The 26,906-nt window shown below is 39.5% G+C and overlaps 1 protein-coding gene across 4 annotated transcripts in view; it reads right to left on the minus strand.

Moving 5' to 3' along the window:
• Window positions 1-11,295: 11,295 nt before the first annotated feature.
• Window positions 11,296-26,906, minus strand: part of arhgap24 (Rho GTPase activating protein 24) — a 100,900-nt gene continuing 85,289 nt past the window's right edge. For all 4 annotated transcript variants that reach the window (XM_053478050.1, XM_053478052.1, XM_053478051.1 and 1 more), the window contains 7 exons: window positions 19,667-19,789; window positions 16,944-17,151; window positions 15,589-15,721; window positions 13,398-13,471; window positions 13,191-13,312; window positions 12,049-13,078; window positions 11,296-11,957 (listed from right to left, as the gene is read on the minus strand). In XM_053478050.1, the coding sequence (XP_053334025.1) occupies window positions 11,714-11,957; window positions 12,049-13,078; window positions 13,191-13,312; window positions 13,398-13,471; window positions 15,589-15,721; window positions 16,944-17,151; window positions 19,667-19,789 (1,934 nt within the window). In that variant the 3' untranslated portion in view covers window positions 11,296-11,713. The remainder of the gene's footprint in view (window positions 11,958-12,048; window positions 13,079-13,190; window positions 13,313-13,397; window positions 13,472-15,588; window positions 15,722-16,943; window positions 17,152-19,666; window positions 19,790-26,906) is intronic.

Raw genomic sequence — 26,906 nt, forward strand, 5'->3', positions numbered from 1 at the left:
GAAAATCTAGATAATTAAACCATGGGCACTACTTACTAATGCAAGAGAATAAGAAACTCATTTTATAGCCTGACATACTGGAGTAAGGAAATGAGGTAATGATGTCAGGGCCATGACTCAGTAACACAAGGGAAGTTCCTAAATAAATCAGGGCAACTACGTTCTAATGCATGGGAATAAGATAATTATTTCAAATTCGTGATTAAATCATTTGAATTAATAAGATAACAAGGTCAGGGCCAGTAATATCAGGGAACTAGATGAATAAACCCTGGCCGCTACCTGCTAATTTAGTAAAATGAGATAGTTATCTCATAGCCGTGATTAGGTATTGTAAGGGAACAAAATAAATAAATGATTACCAATATTTTATAATGCAAGGACAATTAATTTGTAACCAAAGTGAGAGAATGAGATAATTACGTGATTTAATTAGTTGCATGAGGGAATGAGATAAATAACCCACTACCCACTAATGCAAGTGAATGGGAGGATTCTCTCATAGCTGTGATTTAGAATCACAACACCAATTAATGAGATAATTATGTCATGGCCACTTACTCAGCAACTTGAGGAATGAGATTATACTTATGTGCCCATAAATTAATAACGCAAGGGAACAATATAATTAAGTGCAAACAATGAGATCATGTTGCCCTTAAAGTAGTCTGCATGCATATACAGGGCTTTATGGTAAACACCAAACCTTTTCATACTTCAAACTTCTGTTATGTAAAGCAATTCATAATAAAATGTGCATGTTAACTTCTGCAGCGTCTACGCTACTGAACCAGACAAATGGCAGCTTCTCCCCCTCCAAGTGTGAAGTAGTTACCGTAAAGCGCTGTTTATACGTGCACATGCACCACATGATTATATATATATATTTTTATTAAGTAAGGATGTCACTAGGGAGGAGCTCCGTAACATTAAAATGAAATTTTAATGGCCCAAACATTGAACCCTGAGGAATACCTAGAGAAATGATTTAAGCCTCTGTTTGTTTTTCCTGTTGTACTGTGCATGTAGAAATTCTACACTTTTAAAATAAGGAACAGTTTGTGTCTAGCTAGCCACAGCTGATGTTATTGAACTTTTTAGTTCTTACTATTTAATTAAAACAAACCATTTTGTTTTATTTACCTGGGAAATTCCTGACCAATGTATCATTAAAGACACAATCTGGGTTCCTTTTTAATTTTTGTTCTTTAACATTTAACAATGATTAATCAAATGTCACAAATGTAGCTTAAATTGCATTTAGAGGACAAATTTAATTAGCCCCTATATTGAACCTTGAGGAACACCTAAGAAAATAATAACTTTGTTTGTCTTTCTCTTTTAGAAAATGTGTGTAGATAATGTATTGTTAATTCTCAAGATAAAAAATTGTAGAGGCCAACCAAACAACTGTAATTGTCTTATTTCTGAAGTGATTTTTATTTGTACAAAATTTTACTGGCATAAACAGTACTCAGTACTAACTAAGCGCCATATTTATGTTTAAGAAACCTCGCCAAGGCTGAAATTTAAATAACAAAGCCAAGCATGTTTCTTTAGCACCATTAACACCATCGCCATTTAAATTATTTTAAATTAATTTGATAGTTTTTATTTCATGGCCAACGAAAGACTTTTTGGAAGTTTTATCTTGTAAATACTGACATTTAAATCCATGACATTAAAACACAGGTGTCGTCATTTTGCTTTGGCTCTTTACTGAAAAAGAAAAACACAACAATGTGAACATTATCACACTGTGACGGGTTCTGAAAGGTCTCCAGGCTATCAATAAAACACTTTTACAACAGGGTGCACACACACACACACACACACACACACACACACAAATTCACAACGTATAGTAGCGTTTGTATTTCAGTGTATTTCAAACTAGTTGTAAACTGTTCTGTTGTGTATTCAATTTGATTCGCTAGATTAGGATGAGACGAATGTGGTACGCTGTCATGTACTTTTTTACTATCTGTTTTCAAAAACATGACCCTTACATGCACACACACAAACACACACACACAAATAAATAACCTTAATATCTGGGTCAGAAACAGGGTTGCATTTTTTTCCCCCCAAAAAAATCTTCCAAATCTCTTCAAAATGGTGCCACTCACATTATTCATTCTGTGCTAAGGATGCAAATCTGAAGATTCCTGTAAAATGTTAGGAAATATGTGTCACATGTCTAAAAAACCCTGACGCAAATTGCTCGAAACAAACCTGATTTTTTTCCCCTTGTATGTTGTTGTTTATTGGAGAATGTTTGGCCTGAATTCTCAGAATATGGGAATTGTAACTTTAAAATGTCTCTGTAAACTTAATTACAGTGTTGTGGCTAACATTGAATGTCATTTAATGTGTGTTTCTTCTTTTCTAATTAATTACATTTTGACTCTATGCTGCTTTACATTCATTTTAGAGAGAATAATGAGCATCTGTTGCTATTTCAGGCATGAAAGAAATAAAAATTAGTTGTAATTGCACTGAATTAAGAGCTGGTATTATTGAAAAAATAATAAAATACACAGACACAATTGGCTTCATTGTACCTGCAGGTGCTTATCAGTTGAACGGGAAGTTACCGTTTGTCTCTGGTTTTATTTTCTTGGTTTCTTTTCCACTGAGGGCTTGTTTAGTGCTGTGCTGTATAGTTGGATTTTGTTGAAACACACATTAAAACTCAGAGAAGCAGTTTGCAATGTGGCTGCTACAGCTAAACAATGCAAAACAAGGCCAGTCCCACTTTATACCGTGTCTCTAAATGATTACTGTATATTTAAAGATTATACATTTTACAAGCAGCTGTAATGTAACTACAGAGGACTTGCACTGACACAACCAAGTTACAGCAAGACATTTTTCTGTAATTCAATTTTACAAATGTAAAAAATAAAAATATAGTTGAAACCACTGATAAGCGGGCCCAAGCACCCTGCATCATCACCACCCGCGCGCACCAGAAGGAGAGTGGGCACAGTGAGCACATGCATTTAAAGGGGTTACATCAATACCATTACAACATACTTTTAGATTGGGGGGACTTTTATGTCAAGACCTTTAAAACGCTCCGGATGCTAGGAAAATAAAAATCACTCAATGATGTCACTCAATGTTCAATCTTTGAACATGATGTCACTGAATGTGGTGTCACTGAATAAAATGTCCCACAGAAAGTTATTAACCACTTTTCAACATAAATTTAAGGCTCCGTCACGGCTGACCTGTTTAAGAAATCTAAAAAACCCTTCGCAATTTTGCATCTTCTATATCTTGAGATCACATAGGCCCAGTTTGTTGGCTATCGTATTAATTCCCAAGTAAGATTCTGTCAAATTCTATTGGGTGTATTTTGCAAACGACCCAAAATAATTGACTTCCTGTTGAGTTGAGCCCATGACATGTAATGCTAAAGTTGTTCAGCTTAATGAGCTCTAAATGTGTTTCGTGTGCATATGTATGAGCTATGCAGTAAAATCTCGCATGAGGGTCGCATCCCACGCCCAGGGCCCAGACTTCAGGCATCCTAATGGCAGCAGATTCCAAAGCTATACAAACAGCACTAATCAGTGGTATTTATTTTATTTATATGTTTGATTTTAAGTTTCACTCATCATGATCAATACACGCAATAAAGTGACTATAAGTACAAACAGGAGGTGGGGACTCTTCTAAACGTACATGTGCGGTTGTGAACGTAAGAACTCTCATGATGATGTAAAGAATGAATTGATTTCATGGAAAGTTTCTCTCTCTCTCTCTCTCTCTCTCTCTCTCTCTCTCTTTCTTTGCTGTCAGTGAGCCGGTCAGTTCAGATTGTAAGATTTGTAAGACCAAGAAATCTGACAGCACTTTTCCTTCTCTTGTTAAGATCCAATTATTATACATAAACACATAAGGGGAGAATAAAGAAAAAAGAATCAAGATAATGAAAAAGACAGCATCACGAAATGCTGTTCGCACTCGGCATTTTAAAGTTATTCTATGTATAAATAAATATATGTATGTGGTTTAAAAAATAAACACTTCCTTTGACCCTGGAATTGAGGAATTCCTTGCTTGAATTGATTGTGTCACAAAGTTTCACACACAGAGGCTTGCAAAAGTATTTATACCCCTTGAACCTTTCCACGTTTTATCACGTTACAACCAAAACCGTTAGTGTCTTTTATTGTTTCAAAATTGTTTACAAATAAAAATCTAAAAAGTGCATTTGTATTTAGACCCCTTTACTCTGACACCCCGAACTAAAATCCAGTGGAACCAATCGCCTTCAGAAGTCACGTAATTAGTAAATAGAGTCGACTCATGTGTAATCTCAGTATAAATACAGCTGTTCTGTGAAGCCCTCAGAGGTTTGTTAGAGAACATTAAAGAACAAACAGCATCATGAAGCCCAAGGAACATACTGTACTGTACCAGACATAAATTCAGAGATAAATTTATGGAGAAATTTAAAGCCGGGTTAGGTTATAAAACGATATCCCAAACCTACCAAGACATGGAAGTCCACCTCAACTGACAGGCCGAGCGAGGAGAGCATGCCAAGAGGCTCACAGTAACTCTGGAGGAGCTGCAGAGATCCACAGCTCAGGTGGGAGAATCTGTCCACAGGACAACTATTAGTGGTCCACAAATCTGGCCTTTATAGAAGAGTGGCAGAAGAAAGCCATTGTTGAAAGAAGTGATTGGAGATTTCGCCTTTGTGTCCTGTAGTCTGTCCACCTCCTCGTCTCTACATTGAGCTTTGTTCACTCAGAGATCCCTAGCTGACTAGCTGAGTCTGAGTACAGTGTAGAGCTGCAGTGCATTCTGGGCCTTTGAGTACAGCAGTTGCACCAACACCCCAAAAAGTGTGTAGATGTTCTGTTCTAATTAACATCAATGCGTGACTGATGTTGCTAATGTATGAGATTGCTGAAACTATTTTCCCGGAATAAACACTTTTACAGAAGAACAATAAAAATACCTGATTAAACATCAAATTCGCATCAGAACCACATCACAAATACTTCAATACAAACATAATTCTGGGTGAAGTTTTCCTATAGTTAATGATAGTCAATAGCACATACCAGCAGAGGAAGTAACTGAGTACTGATACTTTTAACTTTTACTCCGCTAAAAAGTACAGCAAATATCTACTTTTACTTAAATACATTTTCGCATGACATTGTGTTAACTAACAGGCGTAAAATGGAAATAAACACAACAGTAATCAACACTGGCCATCACGGTTCCTAGTTGGACTACAGAGGTTCCTAGATGGATGCATGGATGGTTGTGAGTAGTATTTGAAGCAGGAATGTTGCGTGATTTGGCTTTATAATAATATAAAAAGGCTACTGTATATCAAAGCCCTGTACTTTTGACAATTAAGTAAATTTGAATGTGAGTCCTTCTTTACTCAAGGACATAAGTAAATTGAGGGGTTTTTTTTTCCCGGAGTATTATTTGCTCTAAGAAATCTTTACATTTACTCCAACACAGATTTGTGTAATTTGCCCACCTCTGCATGACAAGTACTTAAACTTTAACATTTCATTCTACATTTATCGTAATTTTAGATGTAACTCCATTATATTAAATACAATAACACTTTCTGTAAAATGCACAGCTTATCCATCCTATTCCATCTATATCTATATCCACCCATCCATCCATCCATTCAGGAGCCTCTGTAGTCCAACTAGGGACCGTGGAAGCCAATGGTGACAATTGTATTTACAGTATTCCCATGTTTACAACCATGGTAGGATCTCTGGTCAACATCCTTACACGCTTATTCACACACTACAGGTAATTTGGAAACACCAATTAGCCTAATCTGCATGTCTTTGGACTGTGGGAGGAAACCAGAGTACCCAGAGGGAACCCACCAAGCACAGAGAACATGCACACAGACAAATCAGGAGTCAAATCAGGACCCTGGAGAGGCAAAGCGACAATGCTAACCACTAAGCCACCGTGCCACCAGGGCAAATAAATGTTAAGTTAAAATGTCATTAGTAAGCTCTGCTCTTTTATCAGCACCTAAAATCACATTAATAAGCAAAATCCATTTAGACTAATTACCATAACAATTTGACCTTTTAATTATTATTCATTGGTTTTTATGTTTTTTTGTTTCCCCCCATGCTATGATAATGAGGCTGTTTAAAATGTAAATTGTTCTTGTTCTCTTGGTTCAATTAGCTCTTGGGATGAATCAATGGAGAATGACTCACACCAGCTGTTACCCTTTAAGCGAACTCAAAAAAAAAAAAAAAAGCATAGCGTCATGAGAGCTGTAATTACAGCAGAATGCCTCTGTTAGACTAATGCTGCATTTCTGCTCCCTGTGTTATTCAAATAAATGACAAAGAAACACACCATAAGCTCTCAGCATGGACGCTGTTCGCAAAAATCGACTTCGAATGAATTTTATGCTCCTTTTTAATGTTGAATACTAGTCAAGAATAATAAACATCGATAAGCTATAACATTAAAACTTTTAAGCATTAAGCCCAATATTGTGAAGGTTCCATTTGTGCCACCAAAACAGCTCTGTTCCTTTGATGCATGATTCCATAAGACCTCTGACAGTGTGCTGTGGTGTCTGGCACCAGGGTGTTGGCAAGCTGGGACTTCTATGGATCAGACTTGCTTGTACCGCACATCCCATGATTGCCTGTATAAATTGAGAACTGGGAAATATGAAAGCTGGACCAACAACCATGGGCAACCATGTGGTGCACTAGGTGTTCTGATACCTTTCTAACACAGCCAGCATTTTTTTTAGTACTTTCTGCTGCATTAGCTTTTCCGTTGTATCGGACTGGACATGCTGTACCTTTCTCTTTAATGTTATTGTAATGGTCTGATTGATGTAATTTACAATAGCAATAAAACAATACCAAAAAAATCACATTGATCACAAACCAGGGTACACCCTCCTAAGGGTGGCACGTCGTCTTAGGGTACACGGGCACATAGACTCACTATGGGCAATTTGGAAATGAGAGCTAACCTAATCTGCATGTCTTTGGACTGGTTGAGAACACCGAGTACCTGGAGGGGTTTAGTTTGTTTGTTTGATCTGTTCTGAATCTAAAGTTATCTTTTCGATACCTAGCTAGTTATACGGCTACGAGCTAGAGGTACACAAGTGTTAACATCACCTACTGTAACTTTCCAGCTTAAAGTTAGCATTAGCTAACTAGCTAATGCTAACTTACTAGTTTATTCTGATTGATATGTGCTGTTTGTATGAGCACTGTATTTGTTTAGGCATATAAACAACATGGTGGCAGATAAACAACAAAATTTAAGATGTGTATCATGCACAAGATTTACATATTGAAAGACTGGCCTAATGAATTTTTAAAATCTTTGCTTAGAGACTGTGATGTTCGAAAAATCCTATCTCCTGTTGCTTTGAACAAGGCTTGTTTGTGCACTTGATTGCATTTTCATGCCCAGATAAGCCGACACATATAGGAATCCTGCCCATAGCTCGTTCCTTCAACTAAAAAAAAAATCCCTTCCCATGGTGTTAACGAAGCCTATTTTAATTTGAATCGTTTTATTGCCTCCAGCGGGATGGCGCCATCTTTTGAGCCTTTTCCCATTCAAAAAAACAGAAAGGAAACAGAACTCAAGCCAAAGAATACACGACAAAGGACTATCCTCGCACAAATAATATGCCATTATGTACACTTGGGTTTGTGTTCTTTGGATCAAACGTGGCGTGAAAATATTCCTGGATCCGTTCCCTTCTGTAACAGCTCAGAGGGGAACTCACAGGCCGATCATTCGCTGTCAGGCTGCTCTAAGCCTATTATCTGTGAGTGAAAGGTGCAGAGAGAGGTTTTTTATTTTTTTTTCAAGACGATGCATTCCTTGGGTCCTGAACAGGCAGTGGGACAACACGCTCCTCTCTGTTTTTTTTGAATGAAAAGATGACTGGTTCCCTGCTTTTTTAAACAGTGTTGTACAAGTTGTGGTGTTTTTTAATTATTGTTTTTTCTATGTGCATTATGTATATAATTGAGCATTTTAGTCTTATTTGGGGGAAACACAAACGGTTTTCTTTCTCAGGGCTGGGGATGAGAAGGAAGTGGGCCTATGGTAGTGATGGTTTGGTGGAAAAGAGTGCTAGGAGACAAAGTAGTAGACTTTTTAAAGTTATTTTATTTCTGCCTACTCTTGCAGAGGTCTGACCAGTCCCACTTGTACAAAAGGTTGCCCCACTTGCTCACTCCTACAGAAAGTCCAACCTATCCTGCACGCTCATATTCAGTCCCACCCTAAATCAGCAAAATCTGGACCTCTCATACTTACAGGAATTTGACCAATCCCACCCAGTCCTACAGTTAATATACCCAATCCCTTCCATTCATACAGAAAGATGCCAATCCCACTCACACGTACAGAATGTTTGACATACAGTAACTGGTGCAATCCTACAGGATATCTGACCAGTCCTCCACATTGCTACTGTACATAAAGTCTCACTAATCTCACTCACTTCTACAGACTATCTGACCAAGCCTTCCTATAGGAAGGAAGATAAAAACTAATTAAGAAATTCTGACCAATTCCACCCACTTTTAATTTTTTTTTAGACCAATCCCACCCACTCCTGGAGAAATTTTTACCAATCCAACCACACCTGAAGAAATGTAGACCAATCCCACCAACACCTCAAGAACTTCTGACCAATCCCACCCACACCTTAAGAAATATAGACCAATCCCACCCACTCCTAAAGAAATTCAGACCAATCCCACCAACACCTCAAGAACTTCTGACCAATCCCACCCACACCTTAAGAAATATAGACCAATCCCACCCACTCCTAAAGAAATTCAGACCAATCCCATCATAATTGAAGAGATTTAGACCAATCCCTACCACTCCAAAAGAAATTGACCAATCCCACCACACCTGAAGAAATATAGACCAATGCCCCCAACACCTCAAGAACTTCTGACCAATCCCACCCACGCCTTAAGAAAATTTGACCAATCCCACGCATTCCTAAAGAAATTTAAACCAATCCAACCATAATTGAAGAAATGTAGACCAATCCCACGAACACCTCAAGAACTTCTGACCAATCCCACCCACACCTTAAGAAATATAGACCAATCCCACCCACTCCTAAAGAAATTTTGACCAATCCCACCAACACCTCAAGAACGTCTGACCAATTCCACCCACACCTTAAGAAATATAGACCAATCTCACCCACTCCTGAAGAAATTCAGACCAATCCCATCATAATTGAAGAGATTTAGACCAATCCCTACCACTCCAAAAGAAATTGACCAATCCCACCACACCTGAAGAAATATAGACCAATGCCCCCAACACCTCAAGAACTTCTGACCAATCCCACCCATACCTTAAGAAAATTTGACCAATCCCACCCACTCCTAAAGAAATTTGGACCAATCCAACCATAATTGAAGAAATGTAGACCAATCCATACCACTCAAAAAGAATTTGACCAATCCCACCCACTCTTTAAGAAATTCAGACCAACAATGGTTTATACCTGAAAAGAACTTGACCAAAATTGTGGCATTGTACCCATGATTACACACCATATGAAGCTCACCTCATGGTAAGCATTAGCACATACCTTTCTAATGTTTTACACGACTGAAGCAATTTTATAAGAATTGATTTCCATTAATGCATGTCACAGTCTAACATCCGGGTTGGATTAGAGACACTGAAGCCTTAGAAAGATGACAAATTTCGACTTGATCTTTACACAGGTGTTTTTTTCCCCTAGCTCAAAGGTCCTAAAAGCTATCCCTATATAAAATTAACATTTTAATGCCTTTTGACATGTACTAGAGGGATACCATTAATATAAACTTTTAACTAGTCTCTACAAACATATACTCTAGCCTTCCATGTAGCTTCATTATGGCTAATAACACAAAACAGAGTCTCAGATTTAAATAATTAGATCACATAATTTAATTTGCATTGTACAGAGTGTCTGTGGCTACAGCAGGCTCAATAAAGCATAGAGTACAAATCGAAAATGGAGAGAAGACTGAATAAAATACACCTGAAAACACGGAGCGGACGAAGAGAATCCACACAAGCATGAATCAATATGATGTTTTGCCGGTGGGCGTGTGCTGATAATCAGGACTGTGATAAATCACGAAAGTCTAATTACATTACATGGTCAATCTCACTTCTCCGTTGTGTTGTTTTCAGTCAGAGCAGTCGGAGGACAGCTGTTCGGCACATTTCACACTTCAGCTCATTTTTTTGGATGCTGTTTGAAAAAAGGTTTTGAAATGGATCCAAGTTAATCAAGTTTAAAAAATGATAAAAGATACTGTAATTTTCTGGGAAACAAACAAATGCTTCAAGCAACAAACAAAAACTTTCAAACATAGAGCCACATTTGTGAACGGTTTAGAATTTTTGAATGACGTTCATCTGGTCGGGGATTGACTCGGTGAATCTATTGGCCGTAACCGAGATGCACTTCAGTAGCACTGATTGAGCTGGGGTTTGAATCAGGCAATCTTTTAGTCATGACAGATTTGCTTCGCTCATGGTCATTGGGTCAGTGTTTCTGAAGCTTTCGGTCATGACCGAGATTCTCTCCTTTGACTTTCAAATGCTCTGTGAATAAGTACGAATCAGTCAATCTGTCATATATGAGAGCGATTCGCTGCTCTCTCGTTTAAAAGGTTGGGCTTCAGATCAGCAGATCTTTCAGTCATGACCATGTTTTTCCATTCTCACATGCAGTGAATGAACATCAGTACCTTAAATAATTAAATACACAAATCATGTATCATTTTTGTGATAATTTGATTGATGTTGTTCCATATTACATACTTAGATTTGAATATCAGCACAAGCCCAGTTGTTAACCTTTGGCACTCAATTTTACTGTTAATATTTCCCAGTAAAGAAAGACTGTCATGAGACCTACACAGTGTGTACTAGATGTTATAAATCATGTACAGCAGGTATTTCTCCCAGCTTTTGGTCATGGGCCAAGGCAAATATATCTGAATCCAAAATGGAGCCAGGAATAAACAGCATCAGCTTTAGTTTCAGTACCACATTGGCCAGAAGAAAGCTAAGTGCAGGGGGTGGGACACACACACAAGGGGACGGGGGACGGTTCACTTTTATATAAAAAAAAAAGTGACACATAATTAATCCTCAGTTTAAATATCAGTCATTAAAATATTTCAGGTTGCTTTTTATACATACATCTGCTTTGCTTTAAAATTGCTTTGCTCTATATACACAAGGACACGGAACAAGAGACAAGGACATGATTTGGTTGGATCACATATGAAGACGTGACATTCTTGTTTCTTCTTCATGTAAAGCTCTAGTCTATTAAAAAAAAAAAAAGAAAAGCTGAACAACCCATAATGCAATAGTTCCTTCAACACATCCTTCTTTGGGTTAAAAAAAAAAAAATTCTCAAGTCCGAACTTCACTTCCAAAGAAACTTCTATTCCTTTCTCTGTTGTTCTCGGATCCAAATGGTACATTCCAGCTTCCCTGTTCACTGTTCACCCTCTGTTACAATCTTATTAATGCCGTCACCGGCTGGTCCAGTTTTCACATTTTGGCTCGGTGGGCTTCCTTTCTGAGAGTTTGGTCACATTTTGAAGCCTACACAATCCCAGATTTTCACATTCATGTATCCAGTTGTTGCTCACTGGATCCAGATGGTGTTGGCCCTTTCCGGTCTGCGGGGATCAGCGGTCAGATCTCCGAAGGTGGAGAAGAACTGTTCCATCTCCTTCTGCAGCATCTCGTTGCGCTTCTCTGCATCGTCTTTGGCGCGCTCGGCATTACGCAGTTTGATCTCGACCATGGTGTACTTCTTGCGCTCCTGTTCCAGCTCCTCGTGCAGGTTTACCATCTCGGCTTCCAGCTCCATGTTACGAAGCTCCAGACTACATAATTGCAATCAAGAGAGAAATTGCTTAAAAAACTCAAACTGTTTTTAAAGGGACTTTATGGGCATAAATTAATAAGTAGCCTTACCTCTTTACCCTGGCTTCGTACTCGCTCTTTTGTTTGAGCATCTCTTGCTTCAGACTGGCCACCAGACTGTGGAGGGCGCTGTGTCCGCTCACAGGGAATGCCACCTCGCTGTTGTCACTGCTACTCGTCCCCCTGCTGCCTCGACCTCCACCATTGGCGTTGGTGTTAGCATTAGCGTTGCTCCTCTCTCCCTCATCCAGTAAAGGGTCCTCAAAGGTAAACTCCTGCTCAGGGCAAGTAGTCGTGGAGGAACGACACGATGCGGAGACGTCCGGCAGAGAGATCTCACAGGATGACGTGGACCAGGTGGCGCTGTCTACACTCTGCTTGTCCTCGCAGCTGTTGCCTGTGCAGGGCTGTCCCGGTGAACATGGCGTCTGCTGAAAATGAACGTTATCGTACGTCGAGAGACGATTCTGTTGCTGCTCTGCGTCACGGCCTTTGACCTCGCGCAGTGTCACACACCCGGGAGGAGACCAAAGTCCGTTTCGGCTATTTAGGCTCCCGTTAACAATGTCTGTGCTGCACACGCCCATCCTAACTCCACCATTCTGCACACCCATCTTGGTACCGGGAGATTTAAGCGCGCCAGTACGACGCATCTGTAGCGTGCCCGTACCAATCAGGGTCGGACTTTTTTCCTCCGCCGAGGATGATGACGAGGAGCTGAAGGAGCCGTTAGTGACGATGCCACTTCCTTTAATGAACGCCGGGTTCTTCTTTACAGTCAGAGGAGGGCTTCGGGTCACTTCGAAGCGCGACACAGCTGGAACGTTCCTCGGGCTGCCTGAACGAGGTGATCCGTTATCCAGAGAGACCCGTCCAGGAGAGTCAGGCGCCTCCCAGGTGCACTGACGCACGCTAGCGGTGTTGTTATTCTCTTTATTTTGCAGCTGTCCTGTGGTGGAGCGTTTTAGGGGATCGTTGTTGTTACACGACTCGAGAGCACCAGGGCTGTCCTCATCCGGGGGGAAGAGCGCCACATGCTGACCGATAAGAGCGGCCATGAGCTGCTGCACCAGAACTGCACCTACACACACCAAAGGCAAGGACAAACAGACAAAATGGTTGTTCTAGGTTTAAATCCTGTTCTACCACTTTAGGTTTTTGTGAACATCAAGTTCACTTCTACACCACGTTACCTTCCATTAACGCCACGGGATCCTCGACATTGGCCCTCAGAATGTTTGGACCGAAGACGGTAGCCAGGTTCTGCACGGTCATCTTATTTACTCCTGAGTAAGACTGCACTTCATCTAAGAACCTGAAGGAAAAACATAAAACACTTTTTATTAAAAGAGAAAAAAGATAAATCTAAAATTATTTAAAATATATTTAAAGATAGATACCTGCATATGTATTTTAATAGATTATAATTGACTAGAGGTAGACTTTCCACTTGTCTCCTTAATTCCTTCATTCCCTGAAAAAGTAAAAAAGATTGCTTCAGGAAATCTTTCATATTTCTTAAGGTCTACAAAGTATGTTTTTAAATCTGCGTCCTTTGAAATTTTTGATTTGGATACACATAAAGTCAGAAAAATTGTACAAATTCTGTACCGTAAAAATCTCCATTGTAAAGCCTATTTTGCTAACAGGAGCCCATATTCATTCAGCAATAAATTGGCTAACTTGAATAAAGTTCAAATTAAAGATGCGCTATCCCTTGTTCCACACCCCAAGTAGTGCCCTTGATCAGGGTTTAGAGAGTGATTTGGGATTCAGCCTTGTGTTAGAAGCTAGTTACTTTGTAGCTCACATTCCCCGTGTGTATATTTAAATGTCCCAGTGCTGTTACCATCTATTATCACCGCTCATGGAACGCCGCTTAATCAATCCAATCAGATTACTTGGTCAAAACTAACTGTTGTGTATATAAGTTTTTCATATCACCGTGACCTCAATACCTGACAAAAGTTCAAATCTATACTATTATATTAAGTAACCTATAAACCTGTAATATTAAGGTTTTGATATTGCTTTATACATTATGTATCATCAACAGCATGGTAATATGATTTTTTGAGGGATTGTATTCACAGGGTAAATATTCAATACAGAACTTCTTCCATTTCATTATTATTATCATCCTGTGCATTATTTATCATGCTAATGTAAGACGAAAGACAAAAATCCATAACTTGCAGGTCTCGTTCATCAGACTGCAGATTGCAGGGTCAATACATCATTTCAAAACTTTCTAAAATCCTTGTGCTTTTAACCCTCTAAAGGGCACGTTTCAACAAAGATGAGGTAAAAGAAAAAGGAAGTCTTTCTTCATGGACTCAAGCTAGTGCACTTTCATTACGTGAGCGCTCTGAAGCACTCAGGAGCCTCGGGCAGGCCGAGCGAGGAGGGATCACAGCGGGAATGGGAAAGGAGAAGCTAAAGGTCTCTGTGAAAAAGAGCATTTCCACTTTCCAGGGTCTAAAGCCCTGCAGCGAGAGCAAGATAGAAGGAAAAGAAAAAAAATAAAGAGACTGCAGGGAGTGCGATGGCGATATGCCGAGTCGTGTGCTAGCGTCAGGAACGTGAGAGAGAGCGAGACAGAACAGAAGTGACATGGGAAATATAAAGAATATTTTACTTAAATATGTTAAAATCATTTGTAGCTGATGGATCATGGATTAAAGTAAATACTCCTTTTGTAGTACTGTTACAGTAAATACCATAAAAGAATAAAACTAATGATTTGTTTAGATATTTATAAGCCTGAATGATATATGCTAGCTCATATGCGCTCAGTGTGTTTATAGATGTTCTTGGGAACGCGTTCAAAAAATGAGCAAAATACACACTTTACCCCATCTCTCAAAAGTCAACATTAAATCCACTTATCCTAAAAGCTCAGGTTCAAATTAGCTTCGTTGTCGTCATCTTATCAAAGCAAGCTAACGCACTCGCTACAAACCTCTGGTTACATTCTAATTATATTCTTACATTCTAAAATGGTAATTTAGGGATTGCAAACTAATTGCAGGTTGGAACTAAAGTCGTAAGCGGGGAACTGAAATAATGTCTGGCGTTTGGAATTTTTGGATTTGTCACTTCTGTGCATCATACTGAGTTGACGTAGAACTTGGATTAAAAAAATTATGCTGACAATATTAACGCGCTAACGCATTTGATTAATCCAGACATTTCAACGCATTACTATTTTTTTCCTAACTATTTCGTTCATCATATGACCAAGTTTGACCCTAATGGCGTCCCATAATCGCTGTGTGTGATAAACGGCACGTTTAATGTGGATAAAAAGATGACTGAGGAAACTTCACCCGGTGTGCTGAACGGCAAATTTCATTATAAAAAGCTTCTAGATTGAAGTTTGTATAGAACTAAAGTTGTGTGCTCGAGCTACCTTCGAGGGAAACTACAGTATTTTATAAGAATACACTAACTATACGCTGTGGGAGTGGAAGCTAAGGCTTTAGGTTGTTGATTTTTGGATCCGAGGATCCGGGTTCGAGCCACACCCGTCACACCCCATCGCTTGCTAACGTGGACACGGGTGTACCCAGCTTTCAGAGTGACACTCACGGCTTCCTGGTCCTTGTTAAACAGTTTGGTGCAGGCCAGGAACTCGTCGTACTTGCTGAAAGGGATCACCGGCTCAGGAAGCTCCCTCAGATAGAGCTTGAGCAGAGACGCCACGGTGTGCACGTCGGTGTTACTGCACAGAAAAACAACACAGACTACAATTACGATTAAAAAATTGAATCAAAGAAGACAGAAGCATAAAGAGGAGGTGATAAAGTGGGCATATGGTGCACGGAATTATCATAAACACCCCGAATAAGATTGCTTATAAGTGTGAAACGGCTCACATCCCTTTCACAGGGGCTAAATAAGAACTGTTAAGTATGCAGCATTTCCCTTTGGCACTAAGACTACAAAAATACTACAAGAAGACGGACAATCTGCTGTCAGGATGAGATCATCTTGACCTTGTTAACATTATCATATTGAATCTGTCAGTTTGATTTATTACTAATATATGAAAGAAAACAAATGCAAAAATAACAAGGATTTTCAGAAAAGAAATCTTTTTGCGTTTCCTTCCTTGTGTAGTTTAACATTTACACAACTATACAGAAAGCTAACACAATACTTTACCGCTAATGGTTGTAGCGCTAATGCACAAGCATAAGATCTCTATTAAATACAGTATGATGTATAAAAGCATTAGTCCACAAAAAAAATAAAACATAAATCTAATTTTGCCTAAATGTCTTGCAGGAAACAACTGATGCACTCAGTTGAAGCGTCTGACTGCGCCGCGCCAGACGTGAAAGTGGCTGAAATTGCACAAAATGTTGACACTCTGCAGACATCAGCATGGAGATTTCTAAAATTAGGCTCTCACATGCTGTTTCTGAAACAGCCATGTTTACTGGGAAGGCGTAAAACCGTGACAGCGCCTGGAAACCAGAGATGTAAATGAAAAAGAGATGTAGGTAGTATCTGTTTTCTTAGCGGTTTGTGTTTAAGTTTGAGCGTAAAAAATGCTTGCAGGCATCAGCTACTCCAAAATGGGTACTTTTGGCTAATTAAATTTAACTTATAATTAAATTTAACCATCTAATATTAGTAAGTAAAACTAAACGAGTACCTTCAACAAAAATGACTAAGGAAAAGTCTTACAGTCCAGCAGGAACCCGTCGGGGCAACACTGGGACGACATTTGGGCAATGTCAGGACAATATCAGAGAAATGTTGGGACAATGTCAGGACATCATGAAGAAAACTTGGAATTTTTAACAAGTATCAAATTTAATGTTAGACCTTCTAGCTGGGTGCTGGGTGGCTTCTTTAGCTGTCAGGATTTTCTTCATCAATTATGATCTACGCACACGTTACAGTGTTTTAATATTGGAAGACTTCTCGTGTCTCACCCGTCGAAGGCAGGTTTCTCTCCGCAGTCGAAGGCTTCCTGCAGCTCTTTGACGAGGTTGGCCTGCCCGGGAAGCCGGAACAGACCCTCCTCCTGCAGTCCCCAGCGTCGGATAAAATCCACACACTGCTCCACCAGCATGGGGGCCAGCTTGTTCCCGTACCGCCGCTCGTACCGCACCGTTTCCTCCAGCTTTTGACCGAAAATACCTGAAACGGTAGCATTGAATTTGAAATGTTCCAGATAAATAGTGTTATTAATTAATTGGCTGGAGGGAGCTGGACCTGGATTGTATTCCCAAACCACAATATTCAGAATTCCATCATCTAAATTCTTACTACAACAACTTCTGTTGTTTTTTTTATATTTACCTAACCAATGATATATTATGATACCTAACCAGTGCTATGATTTTTCAAACTGTAGCCTTTATGCCTAAAGCCCCCTAGTGGGAGAGAGTGTAAAGGAGAAGGCTGAAAAAAATGCGATGCTACTACAGAGCCCTAGCTTTGTAAACGGGGAAACAAATAAAGTGCGGTTCTGTAACAACGCCATCCCAGCCAAGAAGCACCAGGGGGGCGTTCATACTCGAAGATGCTGTATATTAATATCATGCAGTTGACCTAAACACCTCTGTCGATCTGGGGGCGGAGCATCAGTGGAAGGGGTGTGTTTATTTGGATGTTAATTTAAAGGAGAAATTTGCTTTATCCCGCCTTTATCTAGCATTTCCAACATGAGTTTCGTGGAGGACGATGACAAGACCTGTGCAAGACCTGTGCTAATCTTGTATTTTACAAATACTATTGTTAATTATTACCAGTAAAACCTCAAAAACCTTTTCGACAAAGTGAACGTTTTGTTTTTTTTTGGTTCCATATTTTATTTGCCATGCCTGTTGGCGCGTGTGCTCAGATTCACTCTTCTGAGAACCTCTTTAAGATCAGACAGCCTTCAGAAACAATTATTACCCACGACATCCTCGCTGAAGAGCCCGTTTCCTCCACCCAACTTTACTTTGTCTGAGGTCACGCACACATGATCGTTCGTTTTTTTTCTAAATCTCCCTCAACATCCCCTGTAACTGCACAGAGTGCTCATGCAAGAGCTCGAACATTTTCAAAACCCTTTGATTATCTTTATCTCCCACGGTGCTGCAAGTCACAAACTGTCCCTTTTCTTCCTCCCAGTGATCAGAGTCTTGTATTTCAAAAGCGTTTTCAGATGTGGCGAGTGTGTTCAACTGCAAAATATGCTAACAAATCTACTTAAAAGGAGGAAGAAAAAAAAAAGAAAGCGAAGGATTAAATAAGTCGCTTCTTGCTGTATGGCCTCCCTACTGATGCGGCTCTTTTGTCTCAGTCGCTCAGCCGGATAAAAACCGAGATTCCCGCTTAGAGAAGCTCATGTGCCTAACATACGGCAGGGATTATGATGCTTTCTGTAAGAGCTGGACTGTTCTGGCTCGGGACTGTCTTGGTTCAGACAGTCTTTAGGTCTGAAGAACTGTACGGAGGAGGTAGGCAGGCCATTTAAATGCACTGAAAGGGGCTCTTCTTATGTGACATCACATTAGGGGGAAAATCAAATCGACTTGTTTAAATCGACCATGCCACAATGCAAAAAAATTCAAAAAGGACAAAAAGTATGAGTGAAATTTTTTTTCCATATAGACACACGCTGGAGGACGAATCTGAACGTCTGTGCATGACTGAAAAGTGAATTTTGCAAAACAGGTCCACTTTAAAGCGCTAGATAAAGCCGGTGCAATGTCTCAGCATTTAGAGTTAAGTGAAAGTTGTTCAAGCCCCCAGGCTAGTGCTTAGCAGAGTGCCCTCTCTGACTTTCACTTCTAGTTGTTTCCATAAGCCTGAATGGCAGGTAATTAACCGCCACACACACACACACACACACACACATAGTGATGGTGCCAACAGTTTGGAGATGTCCAAGCCATTTCAGGGACATATATTTAGACACAGACATCTATTGTCCTGCCACTGGACTCACCCTTATCCTTATCCTGAAGGAAATCAAATAATAGCAGACATGTGGCACACACACTCATATTTAGACACACACACACATACACAACTGAACCATCAGCTTCTTTATAAACTACAACATAACCAACATAGAACTATTATTAATTATTAATATAGCGCATTAATATAAACCTGTGATTTGTAGCTGCACTACTTTTTGAGATACTGCTCTAGAAAATGAATCAACATGGTCCGTGTGCTTGGAACACACACACACACACACACACGCCCCACTCATTAATTACATAACATCAACATGATATGTTGCGTAAAGAAAATCAATACTAGCATGTGCACACACACACACACACACACACACACACACACTATCAAAATAAATACAGTTCACACTGAGGGTAAATTAAACCCCAACCATGATGTGAGCCAGACTGAGGGAGTGTTGATTAGATCTCTGTAGGTCATGTTGCTTCTCTTACAGTTCAGATGTTTTGTTTTGTGTGTATTTATTTTAATATTTCTGCCTTATGAAATCTAAATCCCTTGCACAAGCTACGCAGGTAATAACAACCTTAAAACAACTGAAACAGCATTCCTAAAGAGAGGAAAATTTGAGAGTGTTTTTTTTTTTCTTCTCCCTGATGTCATTCCCTCGAATTTAGATTTTAATCCAAACCATGGAATTAAAAGATTTCTATAATTGATGTGATTTCCAACTCACCTCCGCCGAACGGGGCCCATATGACCCTGCGGATGGTCTTGACCCAGTCCTCCATGTCGTTCTGCGTGCTGGCCATGAGCAGGTACGTCTCATGATTGGCCGTCATCCGCTCTCTATCGGCCCCTGCAAAGACGGAAACAAAAATAAAACAACAACCTGTAAACTCTCGTATCCTGAAGAACTGTTCACTTTCTATATGACGATCGAGCCGTTCAGGAGTCCGCTACAAAGCACCGCGGCATCGTTTATCAACGAGTAACGCGGCCGAATTTCTCGGGTTAAGAAGTAATTTGTACAGGAATACAGCTCGATGATTGTGCTCTGGTCTGGGTCGATAAAAGCGAAACATCACGAGTGTAATAACCGAGTCAATATGAGAGATGACGATAATTACTGTTTAGAATGAATTCATGGTGGGAATGAAGCGGGCTCAGCGTGAACAGGATATTCAGCTCCATTTTTTTTTTCTTTCTGAAATTCTCAAGTCTTATAAGGACGGCGCAGAATAAAAAAATCTTTCATCATTTCTCACTGCGGCTTGATGTGTCGATGCTGCAGCATTTCTAACTAAAACAGCCTTACTAATCCTTCTTATTCACTAAAACAATTAACATAGATTTTGTAGCACACGACCTTACAAAAGAAAGAAACAGGAAAAAACGTCCGGATTTCAAAACTCAGTGTTTTTTTAAGTGTATGCCTGGTTCCCCTTGTGGCCAGGGACGGTACTGTAGGAGAGCCGCGAGTCTATAATAAACGGTTTTGTCCATACTGTACATTGATCGAAACACGCTCTTTTAACAAAACAAGTCTACAAAAACATATATATATATATATACATCTGTATGTCTCTATATCTGTTCAGCTGTATTACATCACTTATTTAGTGCTTTTCCATCGAGGTGGGCGTGGCTATACACATCACCCAGCAGAGCCAATCAACAGTAAATCATCACAGAGTATGCAGAAGACAATTATACAGAAACGACTGTAATGCCCCTACAAACCTGACAAAGAAAGAAGGACAACTTAGTGTAAACAAGGCGTAAGATACTCAACCTTACAGAATGGGATTTCTTTGTATTAATAAGTTAGACAGAGAGTTCTGCTGTACAGAGAGACACACAGACATGTACGTGGGCTTCAACCTCAAATAATAGTAATAATATTAATAATAATAATAATAATAATATCACTGTTTACATTAAAAATAAGTTTTAGATTTAACTCTTTCTACAAACTCTTTAACCGTCAACGACGAAGACTGAATTTATGCTAGCAATTAATGGAAATAATGAAATCATGACCTTGATATTTTAAAGTCTATCAAGTTAATGAAGAGAAAAAATAAACACGTAACACTTAGAATGATGTAAGACTCCCTGACAGTAAAGTTCTCCCACAGGTTTGTATCTGGACCTTCACCTTAACCATTAAATCCAGTTAAAGATGGAAGAGGAACCAGTCTGAGCCCAACCCAAAGCCTCATTACAGACACAAAAACCCAAACCAACACCAACGAGACGCGGCTAAAGCGATCGTCAGTGACCAATTAGGCTGCAGTCACTAATTACAGGTGGACTCTAATAGGCGCCTTCTGGTCTGTAAGTCTTGCTCCGAGCTCACAGCGTGTCATTAGGGCCCAGACTCGTGTGTGTAATTTACATTCTCAAGCTGCTGCAAGGACAGGAAATGTGTTCAGACATCGTGCTCGTCTCCGTCTACACCTGATCGACTCTGATGGGTGTGTCCGGTGCAGGATTAATGACCAAAAACGCACGGTACTGGAAATGATTTACAAACCAAACTCTACCTACTCAGCCGAGCTCGGGTGGATGGATTAGTCTATTTTTATTTTCGGTCAGTTTCCCTTCTTATCTTCTCCATATATGAATTATTTTTGTCAAGGAGAAATAAAAGTCCACCGGCTGATTTTACAGAAGGTGATATGAATTGTGAAAGATTTGAATAATGCGGTTTGAAGCGCAAGAGTCAAATGTTAATATGGCATTTAGGACACCAAGTTCGACATTAACATATCAAACAGTCCATAGAACACATTAGAATATTCCGACTCTGGAGATTTGACCGCTGACCTTTAACTCTCTCTAATAAAAAAAAATAATAATAATAATCATGGTTTGGATTTGTTCCACTTGCGAAACGCTATAATTCAATTTCAAGCTAATTATTTGGAAGAACAGGATGTATTTCAGTTTCAAATATCATATCTGGATTGACATTTACTCACTCACTCACTCATCTTCTATACCGCTTTATCCTGTATTCAGGGTCGCGCGGACCTGGAGCCTATCCCAGGAGGCTTAGGGCATGAGGCAGGGTACACCTCGGACAGGGTGCCAATCCATCACAGGGCGCACACACACATACAAACACTCACACACCCATTCACCCACTACAGGCAATTTGGGAACGCCACTTAGCCTAGCCTGCATATCTTTGGACTGTGGGAGGAAGCCGGAGTACCCGGAGGAAATCCACCAAGCACGGGGAGAACATGCAAACTCCACGCACACAGAGACGGGAATCGAGTGACAAAAATGTTACTCTGTTTCAGAAAGGTCAAACTATTGTCCTGCATAAAGCAAAGAAAACAACTTGCTGGAGATTGCGGAAACTGCTAACATTGGGTTAAATTGGGTTATTTAGGGTCACGGGGGGCCTGGAGTCTGTCCCAGGAGACTTAGGACACACCCTGGACAGGTTCCCAACCATCGCAGGGCACACACACAATCACAAATCTCCTAAAAAGTTTGGAAATGGGAATAACCATGTCTTTGACTGTAGGGGGAAACCAGAGTACCCGGAGAAAACCCACCAAGAACATGTAAACTCCATACACACAGAGACGGGAATCAAACCCAGACCCTGGAGGTGTGTCTAATTAATTTTTTTTTTTTTAATGGTCTGGGTAGTGTGCGTATATCAACATATTTAGCTAAAGGCAGAATTTCTACACAAGTAAGTTCAAAAAAAAAAAAGAAAAGAAAACAATGCTTTAAAATAATGTTTATGTTTATCTTATTAAATAGAATTAAGTACATGATAATTGATTTTAGGGGCATTGTTGGCTCAGTGGTAGGCTTCTCACCCACCATGTGGAAGGCCCAGGTTTGATTCCCAGCCACCGGTCCCAAGCCCAGATTAAATGGGAGGGTTGCGTCAGGAAGGGCGTTTGGCATAAAACCCGTGCCAAGTTGTTGTGCAGACTCCGCTGATGGGAGCAGTCGAAATAACAAACCTCATTTATTTTTAGCAAAATAGACATATTAGAAATGATGTGCATGTAGCTACTTCCTGTCAATTTATAATGGTTAAAAAGAAATACCATATAATAAAGATGATACTGTAGCTGATGAGATCTGAAAAAGTATTCTCTGACATTCTGTCACAATGCTCATATTTATGTTCAGTACTCATATTATACTGTATCCTCACATGACCCGGCTCTCCTTTGCGTACGTTGACTAATCAGTGGTTTGTTAGAACATGATGTCATTTCCTATTCAAAGCCATGACGAGGAAAATGATTTCCTTCCACAGAGATGTTTTTGACCTGACGAATTAGCGCAGATAGACATGGGAAATCCATTTTACAAAAAGTCTAAAGGTTTTGTCTGAAGGTTATCAAAAAGGCCCAGACGTCTAGACAGCATTTTAAACATGACACACAGTGTTTGCTTTCCATTAGCGGGCTATGAGTCAGGGAGGATCCGAAAAAATGGCAGAAATGCTTTTCAGGATGACGTTAGTTTCATAGTGGACCAGTACATGCCAGATAATTCATTAATTATTTATGAATTCTTTAAAATGTATTTATGTATGCATTTGACAAAAAAAAAAAAGTGTCCCAGACAGAATGTAAAAGAGAGAAAGAGATTCTTAAATATTAGTCCCAATGTAATAATCAGTGATGTTGGTAGGACCAATAAACAAGACTAACAACACTCCTGTAAGGCACTGAGAAGGGCTCGCAGCTCCAGCAAGACCTCGGCACACGAAGTTCCTATACGGCGTATTCGTATTGCAAAACTAAATAATGTAAATGCAGATAAATCTGTTCTTGCCACCCAAAAATATTTACCAATATTACCAGTTTCCAACACTATAATTATATTTCTGCATAAAAAGACATGCAAAAAAAAAAACATCACTGGTTAAATTTTTTCCTCCCCTTTGAATATTCCACATTATTCTTTTATTATTATTGTTATTATGATATGTATTATACTGTAGTATTAATAGTATCCCTGTTCGTACAGGTAACAGAAGGCTACATGAATGTACAGTAAATCCAGGAGCATCCAGCAACATTCATCAGCCTTTTTGCCTCCCCATCACACTCCACACTAAGCCTGGCCTGCGTGGCTTCTGTGATCGCTCTAATCCAGCTTCAGAGAAGCCACTCCAACACTCTGTCCTGAAGCACCTATCGACTCGCTCTAACTGTTCCGTCTGACTCAAACACATCGATCTGCTCTGGCTTCCATGATGAGCTTGGAAAAAAAACGTCCTTGTTTTCCTTGTTATCTCCTTTAGTACAAAAGATCCAACAACTTCTTAAAGTGTTTTGTTCCTCTGACGCTGCAACAAATTGTGCAGGAAATTACATTTACAATTTTATTTATAAAAGCGTAACAGATCAAAAAGTTTTTCCCTGTTTTCACTTACATAAATACATTGTAAAAGGTTCCACCTGCCAAAGAGATTCAGCATGTTATTGAGAAAACGTAAAGCCTACAGTGTTTCTGTTCTTCTGTCGGTCAAGCGCGGTCATGCTTTTATCCATTTATAGCAGTGCTGTACAATTAATCACATAAAAATCTAAATCGCAATATGGACCCGTGCAATTTTTCGGCACATGATTGAACAAACCGCGAGAACGTCCAGGAGCTGTTTAAAACTTGTTTGCGTCAGTGGAAAGCCAGGCGAAGCAAGTTAACCATGGCTACAAAGAATGTTATTAAGGACGATAGCAAGAAGAAAAGGGAGCCGTTTTCAGATTGTTTTTTAAAGCAGAAAAAGGAATCATAAATTAAGGTTAAATGAGGTTTAATGTCTATTTGTTTCATATTTAACTGTATGTTGTGATTGTTTTTAATTATTAAAAAATGTAATTATAGTGTTGGAAATTGGTAATATTTGTAATATTTTTGGGCGGCTGGAACGGATTATCTACATTTACATTATTTCCTATGGGACAATGTGCTTTGTAATACCAAATTACTCTTTAAGAACTCACCTCCGAGTATTAACATCCAGTTTATAAGATTCCTTGTGTCGTTATTTGCTCTTAGCCTTTAATAGTGAGCCACATTCAATAGTTAAATATTGCCATCTTAATCATAATTGTAATGTATGTCAAAGTAATCACAATGCAATTTTTTTTATTAAATCGTCCAGCTTTAATTTTTTGGTTATATTTAATGTTGTGTCCATGAGACACAGCTACAGAAACTAATCGGGATTGTTTATAAGATTTAGAATTTTTTTAAATGCAACAAATGAATCTTCTCATAGATTAGTTAGCTTAACGATGCTGATGCTTGTATTTCCCTTCACTTATCTGAACTACAGAAAGGTTTGTGTAGTACAGCCAAAAGAAAAAAGCGGCAATGACTCCAAGGCCACCTCGTAATGTGCTGATTATACAACCTTTATATACAGTATTAATCATCATAGTGACAAGTCGTCTAAACTCCAGCTCTTAAAAGTTTTGTCTCCCAAGAGAGTGAAAAAGTGAGAGCCAGACAAACGTCATTGCTGCTGGTTACAGTGTCATTTAATTAAAATGTATTTATTAAAGCAGAAATGAGAAATCTGTCAATGTCTCGGCTGTGTAATTTTTCATCTCATCTCTTATTAAACCATTTATTGTTTGTAGGCGTTGAGTAAAATAAGTTTAAACACTTGTCACTACGGCAATAAAAAACACATTTTTATCCATCGTGTTGTCATTAAATGGACCTGTTTTCATATTTCACTGGAACGCCCGGGTCTCCAGAGACACCTTCACCCTCTACACTATCTATACCTGTAATTAGGGACGTTCAACTCTTCTTTTTTTTTTTCAGTAAGGGAAATTAAACAACGGGTATATTTGTGTATTTTATACAAGCAAACCAGAGAAAAAATTAAGCACTTTATTGGAATGTGTTCAATAATAGTTTGTATAATCTCTGTACTTCCCGCACATTTAACCCATTTTATTAAATGTATATAAAAAAATATTTATACAACGTATATATTTATATAATGTGAGCCTGACAACAAACTTGTAACCGAGCATTAGCGACTGTCCTGCAGCTCTCCAGGTCACTCGACTCACCATCAGCATGTAAAGCTGCTGACTAGTAACTAAACCCCGTTCCTCCGAACAACAAATAAGTCACTACCTTTGTTCTCACTGACCGGTCACTGATCATCGATCATGTTCCCCAAAGACTGATGACTGATCTTCAGTGTTCTAAACAACCAATCACTTATCACTGTAGATCCCAGTAACCATTGTTCCAATTGACCAATCACTGACCAAAGACCAAACTCACTCACTCATCGTCAGGGTCGTAGGGGGCCTGGAGAGTTGGGTCAAGAGGCAGGGTACACCCTGGATAGGGTGCGAATCCATCGCAAGGCACACACACACACACGCATACACACACATACACATTCAGTGACTCACTATGGGCAATTTGGGAACGCCAATTAGCTTAACCTGAGTGTCTTTGGACTGTGGGAGGAAAGCGGTGTATCTGGAGGAAACCCACCAAGCACGGGAAGAACATGCAAACACCACGCACACAGACCCCGAGGCGGGTATCAAACCTGGACCACTGACAGCGCTAACCACTACGCCACCATGCCGCCCCAAAGACAAGATAAAACTTCAAAGTGATGATGAATTCCTAAATACAGTAATGAGAAAAACTAGAAAAATCATCTAGCAAGGCTTTGAGCTTCACTGGGTCTACTTTGAGATCCATGCAGTTACAGGACCTGGAGGTTAACCCATGCATTTGACCCTTAAAACCCAAGCAGCAACACAGCACAGGTCGATGACAATAAAAAAAATGATATGTGTTTATATGGAAGACTTGCCGGTGTGTGTTTACTGAGGCTTCAGACATCAAGTATTTGGGTTTTTGGATATGTTAGGTAGAACAGAAGTTATCATTACTTTCATACCATGTACATTTGACCACTACCTGGGATATGGGCA

The sequence above is a fragment of the Clarias gariepinus genome, chromosome 19 (genome assembly GCF_024256425.1).
Source record: "Clarias gariepinus isolate MV-2021 ecotype Netherlands chromosome 19, CGAR_prim_01v2, whole genome shotgun sequence".
Taxonomy (NCBI): Eukaryota; Metazoa; Chordata; class Actinopteri; order Siluriformes; family Clariidae; genus Clarias; species Clarias gariepinus.